We start from the raw sequence: 18,507 nt of genomic DNA, 5'->3' as shown, positions 1-18,507 counted from the left end.
CCCACCCCCCCCAGTCCAGCGACTTGCGACAGGCCTCCAGCGATGAATAAAGGCACAGGTAAAACTTCCCCTCCTGGGGAGGCTCGTTGGGGACCCTTCCCACCCTTGGCCTAACACATACCCAAATCCCAGACTCCCAGAAGGAAAGCACCTATTCAGCAACAACCACACTGTTCACACAATGTACCCCATTTTCAGTACAATGAATGGGCCACTTCAGTAGTTAGGAAGTGGTGGGAAGTGTCCTGAAGTCCGAGGCTAGCCACAGGCCCGCCTTGCCAGCAGACCTGGAAGCACAGCAGCCTGGCCTGTCAGCCCCTTTGTGCACGTTCCGCTGAAATGCAAAACCACCTCAGATATTATTTTTGAGAGCAATTATTCTGAATATGCTCAGGAACACGTGTACCCTATAAACCAACGTGCTGTTACATAATTTCTCTAAATTAAAAAAAAAAAATGCATTGAACTTTTCATGCCACAAGAAGGTGGTGATCGAGTGATTCTGTTCTATGTATCGAGCACTGCTTATGAGCCAGATGCTTGCCGAACACTTCACACACATTCTCAATTAAACTTCACAAAAATCCTAGGACATATGCAAATCTATTTTGCAGATGAGTAAAATCTGTGCTTGTCTGTCATTAAACACTGCCTCCTTGAATAGGTTTAAAAAAAAAAAAAAACTTAAAGCATTTTACCATGTAAAATCAGACTTTCTCCAATCAAGCCCACTGCAAGAGAAACGTGCTATTCCCAGATGGGCAGGACTGACTTTTAACTCTCCAGAAGGAACAAAACCCAGGAAACTCAGTCCAGACAGGTCAGTTATGCTGTACCAGTCACGGGCTACTGAGTACAGGTCATCTACTCAACAAACCATCCCTCTGGCCTGACAGTCTCCTTCCATGAGCCCAGCCAGCAAGTGCAGGGAGGGTTGGGCGAGCCTGAGGAAGGCCAGCCTGACAGGAAGCTACCTGGCCATCTGCTTGTAGGCCTCTTCTGCCACGGCAAATATGTGTGGGTCCATGTCGCCCATGTTCTGCCCGCTGTAGGCATGGATGATGGCATCCCCATATATGGGCAGCTGCTTGTAGGGATTCATGGCCACCAAAATGATTCCTGTGGAAAGACATGAGATGCAGTTACAGCAGTCTTACAGTCACCCACTGCTGTGATTTAAAAGTGTTCCACAAAATTCACCTGTTAGAAACTTGATTCCCACATTCATATGTTAGTGGTATTTGGAGATGAGCCTTTGGGATTGGGATTAGTTGAGGTCATGAGGGTGGGGACCCCATGATGGCATCAGTGGCTTTATAAGAAAAGGAAAAGACCTGAGCTAGCCCACTTGCTGTCTCACCAAGTGATGCCCCATACCACGTGATGGGTGCCCTCGCAGATGCCGTGCCTTGCTCTTAGACTTCCTGACCTCTAACCATGGGCCAGATAAACTTCTATTCCTTTTTAAAATTTTTGGTGCTGGGTACTGAACCCAGAAGTACAAACCACTGAGCCACATCCCCAGCCCCTTTTTTATATTTTATTTAGAGACAGTCTTGCTGAATTGCATAGGGGCTTGCTAAGTTGCTGAGGCTGGCTTTTCGATCCTCCTGCCTCAGCCTCCTGAGCCACTGGGATTAGGGGGTGTGTGCCTCCACATCTGGCAACTTCTATTCTTTATAAAATACCTAGCTTCAGGTATTTTGCTATGGCAACAGAAAACAGACTAAGACACCCATCTCTCCAGGTTCTTTTAGGAAACCCCAGCTCTGCCACTTAACTAAAGTAGCTTGACTTTGTCAGATCACCTGATGCTCTGAATCTTGGTTCCCTGATGATCACCTGTATCTCTGGGATATTCTGATGTTTGAATGAGACGAATGAGATGACAGGTGGGAAATGCACCCAAACTGAGAGGCTTTTGTTATTTGCAATGTAACTGTAATAACAATACCAATGTCCCAGTAAGTGATCAATGTATCAAATCCAATGAAAGACTTAAACACAAGCCTTGTTATTTTGTTTTTCTAAGCAGTCCAGTCTTAGTTCTTGTGGACTCTTCTCCCCGCATAGACACTTTTCACAGCAGATCCTAGATGCTCAGTTTAAACATGATAAAAACAATCGGGAAGCTCTAGACAGCAGGCGTTCAGGTTCAGATCCTTCCTTACCGCTGTAGGTGTAAATGAGTTTGGACTCTGCAAAGCGGATTCTGAGATTGTGGAGCACTGCAGGCTCGTGGAGATAGCTGAGGGCGGTGAGGTCATTCTCGCCCACAAGGATGTCAGGATTCCTGAGAGGAGGCAGTGATTCTGGGTCAATGGGATAATCCAGCTCCTGTGGGCAAAGACGAAATTAAACTTTTGAAAGGACAAGACTTTTGGCATTTCTGCAGAACCACTGGCTTTTTTTCTATGTACCTCCTGTAGACTCATCACTGACACTGAAAAACAAGCTTTCAAGTGGAGCAAAAAGAAAACCATCTTCATAGGCATCTATTGGAGCAATAAAAAGTGGGAGCCAGAGGACCAGGGCACTGACTGTGTGCTGGGGGCAAGTCTCTCACCCTCTCTGGGCCTCCCTTCTCATCTGTGAATAGGGCTAAACCAAACTGAGGTAAGCAGAGCTGAAGAAGCTTCAATGCAGGGTGACAAGGAAACTAGATGGGCAGGGACCCAGGGACCTCACCCCAGTTCTACTACAGGGACTCCACTTGTTTGTGGTTTTCATTAGAAAACAGGGTGCTGCTGCTAAAATGACAGATATCTTCAGGTCACTTACAGCTTCAGGGTGGCAAATTTCTGGTCAGAGTTGCTATGCTTGGTGGTGAGAAGGGTCTGAAGGAGGCTTTGTGGGTGGTGGTCTCCAGACAGGCCGATGGTGCAGGCAACTGCTATCTTTAGCCTCCTGCAGGGTGCCCAGCGTCATGGCTCCCCCTTTAGAGCCCTGGACTGAGTAACTTTCCCAGTGGGCCCTTCTTCTGCCAGATTTACCTACTGTTCCCAAAGTAGCTGCCTGAGCAGAATGAAGACCAGGGATGAGAGGTGGGAGGGAAAGGGAGAGAGAAGGGAAATTGCATGGAAATGGAAGGAGACCCTCAGGGTTATACAAAATTACATACAAGAGGAAATGAGGGGAAATAATACAAGGGGGAGAAATGAATGACAGTAGAGGGGGTAGAGAGAGAAGAGGGGAGGGGAGGGGGGATAGTAGAGGATAGGAAAGGCAGCAGAATACAACAGACACTAGTATAGCAATATGTAAATCAATGGATGTGTAACTGATGTGATTCTGCAATCTGTATACGGGGTAAAAATGGGAGTTCATAACCCACTTGAATCAAAGTGTGAAATATGATATATCAAGAACTATGTAATGTTTTGAACAACCAACAATAAAAAATTAAAAAAAAAAAAAAAAAGACAGGTTCGGAAAGACCGAGCCTGCTGTCCAAGGTCACATGTCAACACGGGCCTGGCTCCAAAACCTGTGCTCTTTCACTACCTTGGCGCCTCCCATCAGTGCGGATGGGTTTTGATGGCTGGCAGTTGGTAATCCAGGACAATGGAACACAATCCTGGAAACAGCCCTTATTCCACCATCAACAGCACAAGTCCCTGTGTGGATCAGGCCCAGTCAACAACTAGTTGCCAACTTGTGTTTTGAGAATAAAATTCAGAAAGATGTTTTTCATATAATATGTTTTACTTTTCCTGTTATAATTTCTCTGTTTTAAACCAACAAGCCCTGTTTCCTGTTTGGCCATTGTGTGTGCGATGTGTGAGAGAGACCAGGGAAGAGGGGGGATGTGAGCTGGTCTTTGAGGGGAGAGGTGTTGGCTGCTGGAGGCAGAGGTGACATTTTCTCACACAAAGCAGGCTCTGTCCTCCAGGTGCGGCTGGGGCTGAGGTAAGAGCAGCCTGGCCCTCTGCCATCCTACCTGCCTCTACCTGGGCCGCTGGATCAGGGTCTTTTGAGCAGCCACCGCAGCTCCCTGACCACTAGAGCAGCACACTGCCTCTGCACCTGCTGTCTCCAGATTCTTCTCCCAAGATGAGGCTACTGACCCCTAAGGGGCACCTCGATCGTGCTCAGGAGGATCTCAGTAGAAGTCACGAGGCGATACTGGTGGGAAGGGAAGGGAAGGCTAAATGGCACTGGGGCCTTCTCACGCAGGTTCTTGCACATGGACGCCACCTGGGTGATCTGTGTGATCTCAGGACTCTGTGATGGCACTGTCATCAATTCCTTTTTCATATGAGGAAGCGAAGGGCCACTGTCACAGACTTAGCAAGCGGCTGTACCAGGACTAGATCCAGCCAGCTTGATTCTGGAGGATATGCCTTCTGCCGCCATGTTTGCCTCCTTCCCAGGACCTCAGGAATGTCTCCCAAATCCAGGACAGTCTGATTGGAAATGCATTTTGTAATTTCCAGCATTCAATATTCACCAGGTATTCCTCAGACCTCCTCTGGTCAACACCAGAGCACAAATCTTCTGTCTAGCTCTGTATCCAGAAACTATTCTAAAGACGTAAGGTCACCTGGCTATGGATACCAAGGCGTGTCATTATGGTGGGAAAAGGACCACTCATGATGGCTGTTTAAAGAGGACGCTGAAATCTTCAGAAGCTGCACAATCAAGGGGCACAGGTAGCCTAGAGAGGCCCCTCACAGGCTGTCCCACCATGGAGCCCCCGCTGACACTCATGACTCATTGGGGGCCTCTCCCTCACCATGCCAGCACTGACAGAGGCTCTGCCTAATATCACACATAGCTGCATGTTCCTGTCCTCTTGTGCTGGCCACGTGTCCTGTATACCTACAGACAGACTTTCTCTCCCTCCCGACTCCTCCCACATCTCCCTCTTCCTGATTTCTCTCTCTCTTCTCTTCTTCCCATTTTGACTTATTTTTTTTTTCCCTAATTGATTATGCCCTGGGCTCAAATTACTTTCCTCCAAGTTACTCATCTTTGTTCAGTTTCTCTGCTGAGACTCACGAAGCCAAAATAACTCATCACTTTTCAACGTTCAGCAAACAATGCTGAACGCCTGGAAATGCGGAGGAGGGGCACAGAGGCTGGCGACTGCATCTGACCCCACTACAGGGAGAGGCCTGCTGATGTGGAACAGCACGGGGTGGGGGGGCACGGTATGAATACCTCAGGGGGTCCACAGCACCAGCTGGCCTTCCTGGACTGGAGCTGGTGCCCTCTCCTGGGCTGCTCCCACAGGACCATCTCCTCCCTCCACACCACATACCCGTTACCACTTTATACACCACTGTAGCTAGGAAGAGCAAGGACCCTCACCGTTCCATCTTCTAGCAGGAGTTGCAGGACTTTGTCACCAACTCTGTAGTCCTTTGCTATTTCAGCAGACTTCCAAACTTCTTCAGGATCAGGAATCCAAACCCTGTTGTACTGCCCAACAGAATAAGATGGACTCAATTTCAGCACTTTAAAACCCATAGCACACACAGATCGTTAGATGATTGGATGCAGGAAGGCTTCTTTCTGTCAACTAAGTTCCTTTGTTAGGAATACTTCTTACCTACTTTTTACTGATGAGACATTTTTTAGTGCATTCTGCAATCAGTGTAGCTTGATTTGATAGGAAATAGATCTCCCAAAGCATCCTAAGTATACATTGAAAACTGAAAGCCTTGGGGGTGGAAAGGAAGCCCGAGAATCCCTTCCTGGAATTTGTGAGTACTTTCTGCAAGAGTCAGAGCAGAGGGATTAAGTTCACCACGGATGGTCTACGGGGGTTTAAGCCAGACACTTCACTTCTAGTGTCTTAATGTTTCATCCATAAAATGTGCACAATACCTACTTCATGGGCTTGCTGGGAGGCCCAATTAGACCGTGCACTTGAAAGCACTTTGTAGAGTGTCATGGCAATATCCTTCCAGTGACCCCATCACTGTCTCATCACACTGGGAAGCAGCAAGGATTCCTACCCTGGAGATGCCAAGTCCAGAGGTAGCTGCCCAGCTCCATTCCCAATAGGCAACTGGTACACTTGGCTCAGTGCTGATGTCCAGGTATTCAGGTATAATTGAATTGTGTCCTCCAGAATTCATGTTGAAGTTCTAACCCTCTCCCCATTTGACTTCATTTGGAGATTGGGTCATTAGAAGGTGGTTCATTAGAAGATAATTCAAGTCAAATGAGGTCATAAGGATAGAGGATTGCTTGAGCCCAGGAATTTGAGACCAGCCGAGGCAACATAATGAGATCCATCAATTAATGAAAAAGGAGTAAGAATTTAAAACAAAGTTCAGGCCACAGTAGTTGACTAGGAACATGTTGGATGAGGAACGTATCTGTTAACTCAAATTGTGTCAATCAACCAAAATAGAAAAAGAAAGATAGTCATTGGTTGATATCAGTCATATCAATCATGTCTATGTGAGTTATCTGAATTGCCTTAATTGCCTCCTCCACAGCTAGCAACCAGAAAGAGCTTGCTAAATGGACATGGGACCAATAAGTTTTGACAGAGAAAGAAAACATGCAAATGGAAGAATGAGCTAGAATGAGCTGGCAGGCAATGACACACTCTTGTGCCTCATAAACAGACACACCTCACACAGACGCACACCACCCACTCCCACACACATCCTTGTTGCCACGGGCTACGGGTTTTCTACCTCAGGTCTGCTCTTAAAAATACTTACTGATGACCCCATTAAGTGGAGTATCCCAATTTATCAAGAATTGGCCATGACAGAGTCTCAGAGCTAAAAATATCCTTGGAGACTATCTAGTCCAAGTTGTTTGTCCAACTTCTTAAAACTGCAGAAGCGTATTCCCAGTGATAGTGGAGCCCACCATGGGAAGTGGGTGAGAGTGGAGGTGCCTAACAGGAGTCATGGGCGGTTGGGCCCAGGTCCTTCTGTGGAGGCCTGGGGCTCTGAGAGGTAAGGTCCAATCACTAAGTCAATCAACCCTTTTGTTTTACTGATTACCCAACTCAAGCCCAGGGAAGGCAAAAATTCCTTTGAGACTCATCGAGTCTCAAACATAATAAACAGCATTAACATAATGCCAGGACACTGGTAAAGCCAGAGCCTGTGACTTCAGGTTTGAACTCCTGGTTAAGTGAGTTTGGCCAGAGAGAGAACCCTGAACTCCTAGCAGCAGCTACTCCACCTGTGAGTCTGCATTGCTCTCTGAGAAACAGTTTAGGATTTGTTTCAGCTAAAAGTACTATTAAATGGCAGGTAGTGTTAGGATAGGACGCATGTAACTACTGGCGGCTTCTCCTCTGTGCCCCAGTGTGGTAGGCAGCCCACACCCTGCTGGTCCTGGTGCCGCTGATGCTATATGCGGCCAGGTGTTCAGAGCCCAGCAGTGTAACCCAGCCTGGTAAGCAAACAGGAGGCAAGTTTACTCAGCCCCAAGGAAGTTCCACCCATTGGTTCCCTCCCACCTTCCTCACATTCCTGTACCCAGAGGCAACGCTTCAAGCTGCAGGGACAGCTAACTATGCAGTGTTTAGACAAATACAAACTCAGGCCCTGCAAACCATGTGACCAGCTCGTGCATGAGTCCCTGAGTGTGGTTCCTTCCTGTGAGGCAGAAGCCTCTGGATGGCTGTAAAAGCTGCTGCAGAACCAAAAGAGAGGAGAGGTCACCGCCTGAGCCTTTTCTGGGACTCCTCGTGGGGCAGACTGGGGAAGGAAGCACAGGCTCAAGTCCACAGAGGCTCGGGAAGTAATATGTGCTCTCGAACATGCTGGATGCCCTAGTCCTGGTGTGCACAGGAGATGCTGCTGCCTGTCTGAGGGGTCTTCTGGCACTAGCCACGGAAGTGGCTTGAAGACTTACACAGAACATGGAGTAGTATGAGTTTCTTTCCTAGAGCCACTTTCTTGACTAGAAGGGCATCTCCACACTTCGGGTCAGCCAGGCTGACCCTGGCATATGCCAGCTCTACTGAAAACAAACAGCACTAACATAATGCCAGGTTGTAGTGATGGGTGCTCACAGAAGGAGGTCATACCATACAGTTCCAGGGGCTCATGTTGAGCAGATCAGATCTAGCAAACTGAAGACACTGTGCTCCTTATTGTCCTCCTTTTCATTTGTTTCTCAAAGGCCCCTTCCCCAGGTTCCTCTATCTCCTCTGCCCCATGTCCATGTCTCCCAAGATCCTTCCTGGCCTCCTCTCATGACAGGCTGTTTCTGGAGAGTTCTATCCATTTCCATGGCCTCCACATCTACCCTCACACCTGCACCTTAGACACTCCCAGTCCAAATCTCACAGTGGAACTCTAGACCACATCTCTGTGGCCTCCCAGACATCAGTCCCTAAATGTCCTTGGATAGTCACAAATTCCCAACTCAAAAGATGATTCTGCCTGCTCCAAATCTGCTTCCCCTTCTCATTTCTCCTTCTCTTCATGTCAGGAGACAATGCTATCTCCTTCTCTGTGTCTCTGCCCCCAACAAGTGGTCACCAGGTGAAAAGCCTGCCCACTTCTTCAAGAGCTCTCACCTCTCTGCTCCTGCCCACAACCCCTCTGCCACAGCCCTGAATAAGCTCTCCCCTCAACATTCTTGGGCTGCTGCCTCAACCAGCTGAGCACCAGGTTTCTTTGAACACACAGACCCCTTCACCCACCCTGATCAGAATTTCTGCGGGTGTGGCCTGGCAAGAAGAAAGTCTGAAAGTCCCCCCACCCCATGGATTTTGATGAACGGCTAGGCTTGGGGAGCCACTGTCCTAGCCAATTTTCCTATTAAGACCTCACCCCTTTTAAAATCCATCCTTTGCATGTTGCCATTCCAAACCATTAGCAGTTTCTAGACTATGACCAACTCTTTTTTGGCTCTCTGCTATGTACTTCTATTCCTTCCAACCCAGCCCACCCTGCTTTTCCCTACAAGTAAGCAAACCCTCCAAGTAGCCAAGAGTCGATTCAAGGACCCCCTCAGCTATGACGCTCTCTCTGCTGCCCTCCACCCCAACGGGGCTAGTGCTTTTTCTGCGGAGCTCTTATGCCCCTCCCCAGGTGTCTGAGTTACCTCCTCATCTGCTCCACTGGCAACTGTGCCTCAGGACCCAGTGTGAGGACTTCCCACAGCCAGCATTCCATACACATGTGGTGAACAAAATCTCAAGTTCCCAGGAGTTCATTTGCACCGATTAAAGACTAAATCTGGTCTTTCATCTGTATTCTTTGTAATATACTTTACAATAAATTAATAAAAAGTGAATTAGAAAAAAGACTAAATATAGTCTTTTAGGTTCTTTGACTTTTTTAAAAAAAAACTTCTTGGAACTACTAATAGAAAATACAATGGATAAATCTAATTTTCTAGCATCATTAATGATATATGGAGAAGTTGTTTAGAATAGCCAAATGGAAAATGACTACACTGAACTTTAACCTTATTTTACACAGGGATCCAAGACTACTGGCGAAGATGCTCCTTTTGACTTGGCACATCTGAGATTCAATAGAACTTCTTTGAATATATTTGTGTACAAGTAAGAGGAATGGATAATTATTATAATCAGTGAATCTGTGGCTAAAGGCTGATTACCTGAGTCCTTGGTAATGAGCAAGAGCAGCATTTTATTTTTCTAAACATCTCTAGAGGGCATAGAGCTCTGCTGCCTCCCCTCCCACTTATTATTCACCAATGTCTTAAATGAAGAAAACAGAATATAAGCTGAGAACTTGCCTAGCACCACCAGGCTAATGAGGGGCAGGACCAGAACGTGACCTGATGCATCACGCATAGACAGAGCTTTCCGGGGCAGAGCATGTGCCAGCTCCGCTGAAAACAGCACTAACATAATGCCAGGCTCTCCTGAGGGGTGCTCATAGGAGGACATACCACAGTTCCACAGGGCTCATGTTGAGCAGACCAGATCTAGCAAACTGAGCCACTGAGATGGACATGGAGGTACTTAAATTCATCCTGGATGGCAGGGGGTCTGGATGATGCCTTTAGAGAAAAGGCTGGTGGTACTGTGGCTCTCCTGAGCTCTCAGTCCAATTACCTCTCATCTCAGCAGATGCCAAGGGCTCTCACCTTCTTTCCTTCTCTCTAAAGACCTCCAAACCTTCACCTCCTGTCACCACAGCCTCAGGCTCCCCTCTCCCTGGAGGCATACCCAAGCCGGCTTACTTCTCTTACAACTCCAGATGGTTCCTTCCTCTCAGCTCACAATCATGTCAGGATCCAGTTCTACTGACAAAAAATCGTACCACGAACTTCCAAGAGGCCAAATCTAACCACCCTCTTCAGCTTTCATCCTGCTTGACATCTCTGCAGCTATGGGAACTGACTGTCCAGTCTTTAGTCATTGACATGCGTGGTCTTTTCTTTGTTAACATATTTTCATGTTTACGATCACAGTATATACAATTTTTGTTCTCTCGTTTTTTATGTACTGCAAGCATTTTCCCTGTCGTTTCAAAGTCTTCATTAGCACTTTTAATGTCTTCCTACTATCAGATCATGTGGGACTTTTGTAATTTGCTTAACTCTCTTGCTGGACATTGGAATTAGTCCCATTTTAGTTATAACAAGGAATAAGGACAAATTAGAAGGTGCCGGGGAGGTCATTGGGAGGTGGATGGACTTCCCACAAGTCCTCTGTGTGTGGGGAGAGCCTTTGAAGAGGTGGAAGACACTAAAGGTGGTGAGACCCAGAGCGGGTAGTGAGAGGCATCAAGACATGGGCTTTTAATCCTGGCTCCGTCATTTCTATGTAACCCTGGGCAACTTACGTGACCATTTCTAAAACTGAGATAACAACATCTAACCTGTAGAGTTGTTTATTTGAATTGAGAAAGAAAAGGTACATATAGTTCTGGCACCTAAGAAGTACTGGATTTTATAAAGACTGCAAGACAGAAATAACCATCATCACTGCCATTTTCAAACCCATAGCTTTTTCTGTCCCCCACTCCCCTCTGGTATTGGGGATTGAACCCAAGGCCATAGCTTTTCCTTAAAGCAAAATAAATAAATAAATAAATAATCATTCTTGCACTTATGTTCACATCCAGATTTATGGAGCCCCCACTGCTCCCTATTCCCTGGAAGCTCTTGGTCAGTGGGGCAAACACAGTTAAAGGCGATGTTGACAGGCTGTGTGGAGGGGCAAGCTGCAAAGAATTCTCAGAAGTCGTGCCCAAATGGCATTTGAAAGGTGCAGGCACTGTGAGCAAGCCAGACAGAGGAGCCCTATGTGCCAATACAGGGGAGCGTATGCACAGGCAAAGCACTGAGGGACGACCAGAAGTTTGACAGAGCAGGAGCCGAGATAGGAGAGGAGAGGCAGGGGCTGGGAGCTGAGGCAGGGGGAGGGCCCAATGGCTGGACAGCAAGTCTGAAAGGGACCAGGACCTCCAGAGGGCTTCACGTAGACAATGGCCAGACCAGTTTTTCTCAGAGAGATCGTGAATAGTGCAACTGCTCCTCTGAACATTTCTAAGGCCCGTGGCCAAATCACTTTGAAAAGAGATGGGTCATATTCCACTTCACGGGCAGCAATCACTCCTCTCTCCAGACCCCCTCTGCCCCATTTGGTGCCTCTCTTTTTGCAGCTCCCCATGTGAGCCTTCCTGTTTCCTCCTCTGTGATGGCTCAGCTCGGGCCCTTTGCTTCCTCTCTCTCCCTGAACAGATGCACTCCCCAGTGTCCTGTCCTCAGCCCTCTTCTTTCTCCCTGGCCAGGGCCTGTGCTGCCTTGGCTTCACTGACTGTGTCTGAGCAGAAGACTCCCAGCCCCTGGCCTGGCCATCCTCTGCAGCCACCTGGACTATGGACTCTCCCTGGAGGCCCTCTCTTATAGGAAACCTGTCTTACTGCTTTCCTCAGAAATGTGTCCTCCTCCTGGGGTCGCTGCTGATGTCAACAGTGCCCCTGCCCTCATTCACACAGGCTCTACCCTCTGTGTCATCATTGTCATGTCCTCTCCCTCATACTTCAGGCCAGTGTTCCCTTCTCACCAGCCTATACCCTCCGTGGCCAATACTGCAGTTCTCATTCTTTCCTGGAAGGTTGGGATGATGGGACAATTTGGTTACTTGACCCCAGGTCACCACTGGCAAATTCACTTCCTAAAACACTGACCTTGATTCTGCTGTCCCCACCCCAAATCTCCATGGTAATGTAAAGCCAGCTCTGGCTGCCTCGGCCCTTCCTTCTCAGCTCCGTCTCCCACCACACTCCCAGTGCACTCTAGGCCTCAGCAACGGAACTACTTGACATTTCTTAGTACTTCCTAACTAGGAAAGTCCTTGAGAGTGAGTCAAGGCAACCACTTCTTTTTTGAATCTTTTTAGGTTCCCCCAATTATAATGCTTTTGCATACAGAGAATAATATGTGCCTTATCATATCACATGCCTGTCTTCAAGGGCTAATGCAAGAGGGGAGATTAGACAGGGACCAGGCAGGTGAAGTGGGTGAGACAGCCTGGAGATCACAGGGTGGGTGCAGCAGGCACAGGAACTGACTACTGTGCAGGGGTTTCAGAATGGACAGTCCATCTGTCACCCTGATGCAGGGACACTGTTTGCCTCTGAATGAAGAAGTAGGTTTCAGGCTGTTCTAAAACATGTGGTTTAAATTGTGCAGGGAAACAGAGCAGCCCTTGTGTTTAAAAGTGAACAAGCTTCCCCAGTAGCAAACTTGGATTTAGGATAATCCTGTGGGCTGGCATCCCAGGACCATTAGCTGGATTGCAGAGAAGAAGGGTGGCAAGGAAGCAAGGGACAAAGTTTAGATTTGTCTCAATTTAAGAAAAAATCTCTAACAAAGTAAGATCTCTAAAACCTAGTCAGGCAGCCTCACAAACAGGGAGCTTCCCACCTCCACAACTGACAAATGAGCTGAATGACTGACTATCTGGAAGGGAGGCAGATTAAGGATACAGGTGACCCACAAGAATAGCCTTGGGTTATTATAGTTTTGTTATATTTTGCAGAAGCGACAGCCATCAAGAATCCTTCATCTCTGGGATTCCCAGATTCTCTGTCCATCCAAGTTTGTCTCTCTGTAACTCTCTCATATCTGTTTTGCTATGTTATACCTGGCATCTAGTAGGCATTTAATAATCTGAGATTTGTAGTGCTTGATGATGGGGTCTTTGAATTGTCACCAATTAAGCACAGTGTATCACATCTGTGTATTTTTGCTTCAGGAAAAAATTGTTACTTATAATAAGTTAATCATCAATAATTTTAACTCCTAAGAATAGTTTTTTGTTGTTGGTTTTGGTACAGGGGATTAAACTCAGGGGCACTCAACCACTGAGCCACATCCTCAGCCCTATTTTTTGTATTTTATTTAGAGACAGGGTCTCACTGAGTTGCTTAGTGGCTCACTTTTGCTGAGGCTTGCTTTGAACTCGTGATTCTCTTGCCTCAGCCTTCCCCAGTAGCAGCTGGGGTTACAGGCATGCCACACACACACACACACACACACACACACACACACACACACACACTGCTTGCTGTTCAGCTAAGAATAGTTTTGTCAACAATTCTCTTCCACTTCTAGTAATTTAAAGATTTAAGCACTGTTGGATATCTGATAGCTCACAGTGTCACTGGTAAAAGTATTATAGAGCAGAGCTAGGGCAATTCAAACACTGTCCACTTAAAATTCTAGTTAATGGAAATGCATTAGTGTGGAAATCCCATTGTGTTGATTTGTATTTGAATTGTCACCAATTAAGCACAGTAGAAGAAAGAAGTTTGCTTAAACTATTGAGAGATTAGTCTTTACAGTGATTTTTCTATGTGTATCTACCATGAAATTGCCTTTTAAAATTTAAAAATAGGGCATGTGTCAGGAGAAATTAATGGATTCCCATCCATCAGAAGTTTGGGGACTCCAGATTTCCAGCCCCAGGGTGTAGGAAGATCTTTTATACCCCTTATCCAGGTAATTGCCCAATCTCCTCTTAGAGGGCCTGGGCACTCTGTGGGAGTGAAGCGCTTAACCTGAAGGAGGAGGTTTTAGAGGAATGCTGTAGAGTGATTCTCGGTCAGGGCATGCAAAAAGTGCTTTATAAACTGAGTATTACCTAGATGTTAGCTGAAGGGTCTGGGGCTGCACATCAGGACTCCTGGGTTCCCAGGAGCGCTCAACCTCCACAGCAGACATGTGGCCTAAGCAGCTTCAACTCAGGGCATCAGATGAGTGTAAATGGACAAGCAAGCCTTTTGAAGACAGCGTTCTCGAAGGCATCCTGAACATTGCTGACATAAACTTGTGGGCCAAGTTGTTCAAGGGGCTCAAGAGGATCGGGAAGATTACAGAAGCTCCCAAGTATCTGAAGTTTCTACATCCCCGTGGGCAACTCTGATTCCATGGGGGGGGGGCGAGGAAGGGGCTGAGGGGTTACAGGTAAGGGAGGGACCCCACGCACAGTGAAGGCCGGGCCGCCCACTTGGTCTTCCTATTCCCAGCGGACCCAGGGGCTCCCGGGGGGCGCCTTTCCCACCGGCGGGGACCCTAGCTCCTGAGAGGTGCCGCTTACCTGGGCCCCCCAGTCTCGCGGCCCACCCGCGGGAGCGCCAGCCTCTCCCTGCGCCAGGTGTACAGGTGCGGCGCGGGCGCCAGGTACAGTCAGCATTGCGCGGGCCCGCGGCCCTTCAGCGCCCCTCCCTAGGTCGGGCCGACCCTCCTACCTGAGTGTACAGCTCGGCCACCGCCATGGGCGAGAGCGGCCGGGCAGCTCGACCGTCGTGAGAGTGCGAGCCTCGACGGAGGGGCTGCGGCTCTGCGGGCGGGCGCGGGGACCCCCAAATCACTGCAGGGCCATCTTGCCCAGAAGTTTTTCAGCGACCGACTGCTCACTTTCGCAGCGTTGACTGCGAGGGGAGGAGAGAAGTCGCAGGATTGGTCCTTCCGGGACCAGCTCCGAGAGTGCACACTGCCATTGGCCCGGGCGGGGACCGCCAGCTGGCAGGTGTTGGACCTTGGAGCGGATCCTCCGGGAGGGAGGGCAGCAGCCGCCTCCGAGGGCTGGAGCTCGCCCCAAGGCAGGTAACAGCAGTGTCCTGAGCGCTCCCGCCAAAGACTGAGCTTCCTTGAGTCACAGTTTACTGAAAGGAGCAAAGGTATAAACACACAGAAAACCCAGGAGAATCAACAAACGGATGGAACTAAGTTTAACAAGGTGGCTGTGTTCAAAATCAAATATAAAAATGGGTAATCTACTTTTTTTCTGAGCATTTTATATATAACAATAACAACAACAAAGGTATTTACGATATCAACGAAAATGTGAAGTAGCCAGAGGTTACAAAATAACAAAAATGCATTTTACCTTTGTGGAGGAAATGTTTCAATTTCTCTAAAGGGCACAAAAGAGGGCCTGAATAAATGGGGACACATGCCATTTTCATGGATAGGTATACTTAACATGGAAAAGGTGTCACTTCTATCCAAGTTAATATATTAACCCAATATATTGTTATAAAAATCCTAGTAGCAGTATGTTGTACCGTGATTTAATATTTTACAATATATTTACAATGATTTTATATTTTTATGGAATAAAAACTCGCACGTAACTAAGACAATTCTCACAATAAAGATCAAAGAAGAGAGATGCGCTCTATTATACAGTAAGGGACATAACAGAGCTATATTAAAACAGTGTTATACTCACATGAGACTGGATACATGATGAAGCATGATGGAATACACCAACAGGGCCCTACATTTTATGGTATCCTTGAGCCAGACTGAGAAGAGATTATTTAATAAATAGGCCCTTTATGTGGAAAAATAAATTTAAAAAAATCAGATCCATGGCAAATGCTGCATCCAAAAATAAACTCCATATAGATTCATGATTAATACTTAAAAGTAGCTGGGTGTGGTGGCACAGGTCTGTAATTCCAGCAACTAGGAGGCTGAGGCAGGAGGATGGCAAGTTCCAGGCCAGCTTTAGCCAACTTAGTGAGACCCTGTCTTAAAAAAAGAAAAAAAAAAGGCTGGGATTGTGGCTCAATGATAGAGTGCTTGGCTAGCACGTGGAAGGCCTGGGTTGGATCCTCAGCACCATATAAAAATAAATAAATAAAATAAAAGTATTGTGAAAAAAAAAAGAACAAGGCATATAGCTTAATAATAAAGTGCTCCCGGGTTCAATCTTGAGTAAAATAAGAAATAAAGAAAGTCACAAACTTAAAAGTAAGTAACAAACTAAAACCAAGAAATTATTAGACAAAAAAAAAAAATCAGTGACAATGTCTTCAAAGTGTTGGATTGTTACAGCTTGAGAATATTTAGTGAAAATAAGTTTAGACAGAAAAATTCTCAGTCACTTTAAGAGCAAAGTAAGTATTCATCACAACATGGTTATAAGAGTTGAAAACACTTAAATGTCCATTGATAGGGAAATAAATAAAATAGGAAATACAATGTAAAACCCTACAGCTACTAGTAGGAATGGACATGATCTAAAAAACAATGTTGAAATAGCTGTCTAGTGTAAGTCTTTATATCATCTAAAGACTCATAAAAACTGCAATATTAGATATTGGTTATGGATACAAGTACATGTAAATAAAGGTGTGCATGATAAATGGCAAAGTCATCCATTAAATGTGCAAGAGTGAACACATATGGAAGGTGGAGGGGAATGGTAGGAAGACAAAGAAAAAAGGGATGTGTGTGTGTGTGTGTGTGTGTGTATATAGATAGATAGATAGATAGATAGATAGATTGATTGATAGATAGATAGCCTGGCATGGACCAATAATGATAGATGCCACAAATGAAGGATTAAGGTACATTCGATTTTGTGCACCAATTGTCCAAATAATTATATAAAGAAAAGCCATAATGTGGATACCGTTGCCTTGCTGCTTAGAGTTAAGAGGAAATCTAATTGGTTTCTTATTTAAATAAAAATTTTATTGAAGAATAACATATACAGAAAAATGTACAAACATTAAATGTCTAGCTTAATCTATTTTTTTCATGGAACATATTAACACATCTGAGTACTACTAGACAACCACCAGCTCCAGATGCAGAACATTACTTTTTCTGTATCTACTGAGGTGATCGTGTTCCCCCCTCCCCCAGGCTCACTTTCTTTACTTGTAAATCTATTCTTTTCTTTCTTTCCTTCCTTCCTTCCTTTTATGGATTGAACCCAGCCCTTTTTATTTTTTATTTTGAGATAGGGCCTTGCTAAGTTGCTGAGGCTGGTCTTGAACTTGAAGTCCTCCTGTCTGAGCTTCCTGGTTTGTGGGGTGCCAGGTGTGCACCACCACACTCTGTACTTGTAAGTCTTTTCAGATTTCCTAGGTCTCATTGAGTCAGTTTTCATATTTGTGTCTAAGAATTTGTCCATTTCATCTCACTTGTTGGCATTACGTTGTTCATGGCCCTCTGATCCTGTAATTCTAACTTAGTAGTGTCTCTGTAGGACTAGGGTGAGGCAGGTGAGGGGCACAGGGTACAAGATTTAAGGAGGAACTCACTCTCAGATGCTGAAGGCATTTGCATGACCTTGAGGACAAGCACATCCTTAAATTTATACCCTAACCCCCTTGCTCGCCTCATTCTAGTCATCCATTAAATGTGCAAGAGCGGCCCTACCCAGGAATAATGTTCCATCATTCATTCCTGATTTTAGGAATTTATATCCTTTATCTTTTTGCTTAGTCAACCTGGATAAATGTTTATCAATTTTGTCCATTGCTTTCTTTGATTTTCTGGTTATTTTCTAAATTTTGTTGATTTCCACTCTAACCATTTTTTTCTTTCCCTCAGCTTGCTTTGTGTTTACTTTACTATTTTTCCCCTAGTTATATTTTAAATGTTTTTATTGGTGCATTATAGTTATGTTATAGTTAAAGCAACATCCTGGGGTTTCATAAACTGACTTTCAGACCACTCACGTATAATCAAATCAAGCCTTTATTGAAGAACACCGGTGGTGACTGACCAGAACATAAAGCCGTTTCCCTGATCAGCCCCAAACAATTGCAAGGGTGCTCCTTATAAGCCTGAAAACCACAAAAGGGACGTTTGGGGGTCCAGCCCATGCAAGCAAGCCAGGTTACAGAAGCGGGAGAGTGCAGTGAGATGGCAGGAAGCTTAACCAATCACAATTAGCCCAGTCACCCCAGTTACAGAAACAGAGCCCCGTTACCCTATTACAGAAACAATGCCCCATTAGATAGTAATGTGTTCTTAAGGGTTTCTACAGCAAAAGGAAAAGAACAACTAGCCCAGTCATGACCTTTCTATTTGGCATGGCTGTTTTACAAAATGGAGTTACTAAACAAAATGGAGTCACTTTGGCTTGACTATCACAGTTATACATAATAGTGGGGTTCGTTTTGATATAATCATAGGTACAGATATAATTTGCTCCACTTCAGTCCCCAGTGCTTCCTCTTTCCCTCCTCTCCATCTTCCCCCTGTTCACATTCCTCTCCTCTACTGGTCTTTCTTCTATTTATTCATGCTTTTTTTTTTTAAAAAAAATTGTGCTTTACA

General features: G+C 45.9%; 1 protein-coding gene across 3 annotated transcripts in view; it reads right to left on the bottom strand.

Moving 5' to 3' along the window:
- Myo5c (myosin VC) overlaps positions 1-14,951 on the bottom strand; it is a 92,149-nt gene extending 77,198 nt beyond the window's left edge. The window contains exons 1-4 of one of the 3 annotated variants that reach the window (XR_007343972.1): positions 14,670-14,951; positions 5,314-5,424; positions 2,172-2,337; positions 975-1,119 (exon numbers count right to left, since the gene is read on the bottom strand). Coding sequence is in view for 2 of the 3 variants with exons in the window: in XM_015480646.2 (XP_015336132.1) it covers positions 975-1,119; positions 2,172-2,337; positions 5,314-5,424; positions 14,670-14,696 (449 nt within the window). In the remaining variant the exon portion in view is untranslated. The remainder of the gene's footprint in view (positions 1-974; positions 1,120-2,171; positions 2,338-5,313; positions 5,425-14,669) is intronic. The other 2 variants (XM_015480646.2, XM_048793763.1) reach the window with 2 other exon arrangements.
- Between the last annotated feature and the right edge of the window lie 3,556 nt (positions 14,952-18,507).

Source organism: Marmota marmota, unplaced genomic scaffold, assembly GCF_001458135.2.
Source record: "Marmota marmota marmota unplaced genomic scaffold, marMar, whole genome shotgun sequence".
NCBI classification, from domain to species: domain Eukaryota; kingdom Metazoa; phylum Chordata; class Mammalia; order Rodentia; family Sciuridae; genus Marmota; species Marmota marmota.
The sequence above is the reverse complement of the archived record's forward strand: the minus strand, read 5'-3'. Positions and strand labels throughout refer to the sequence as shown.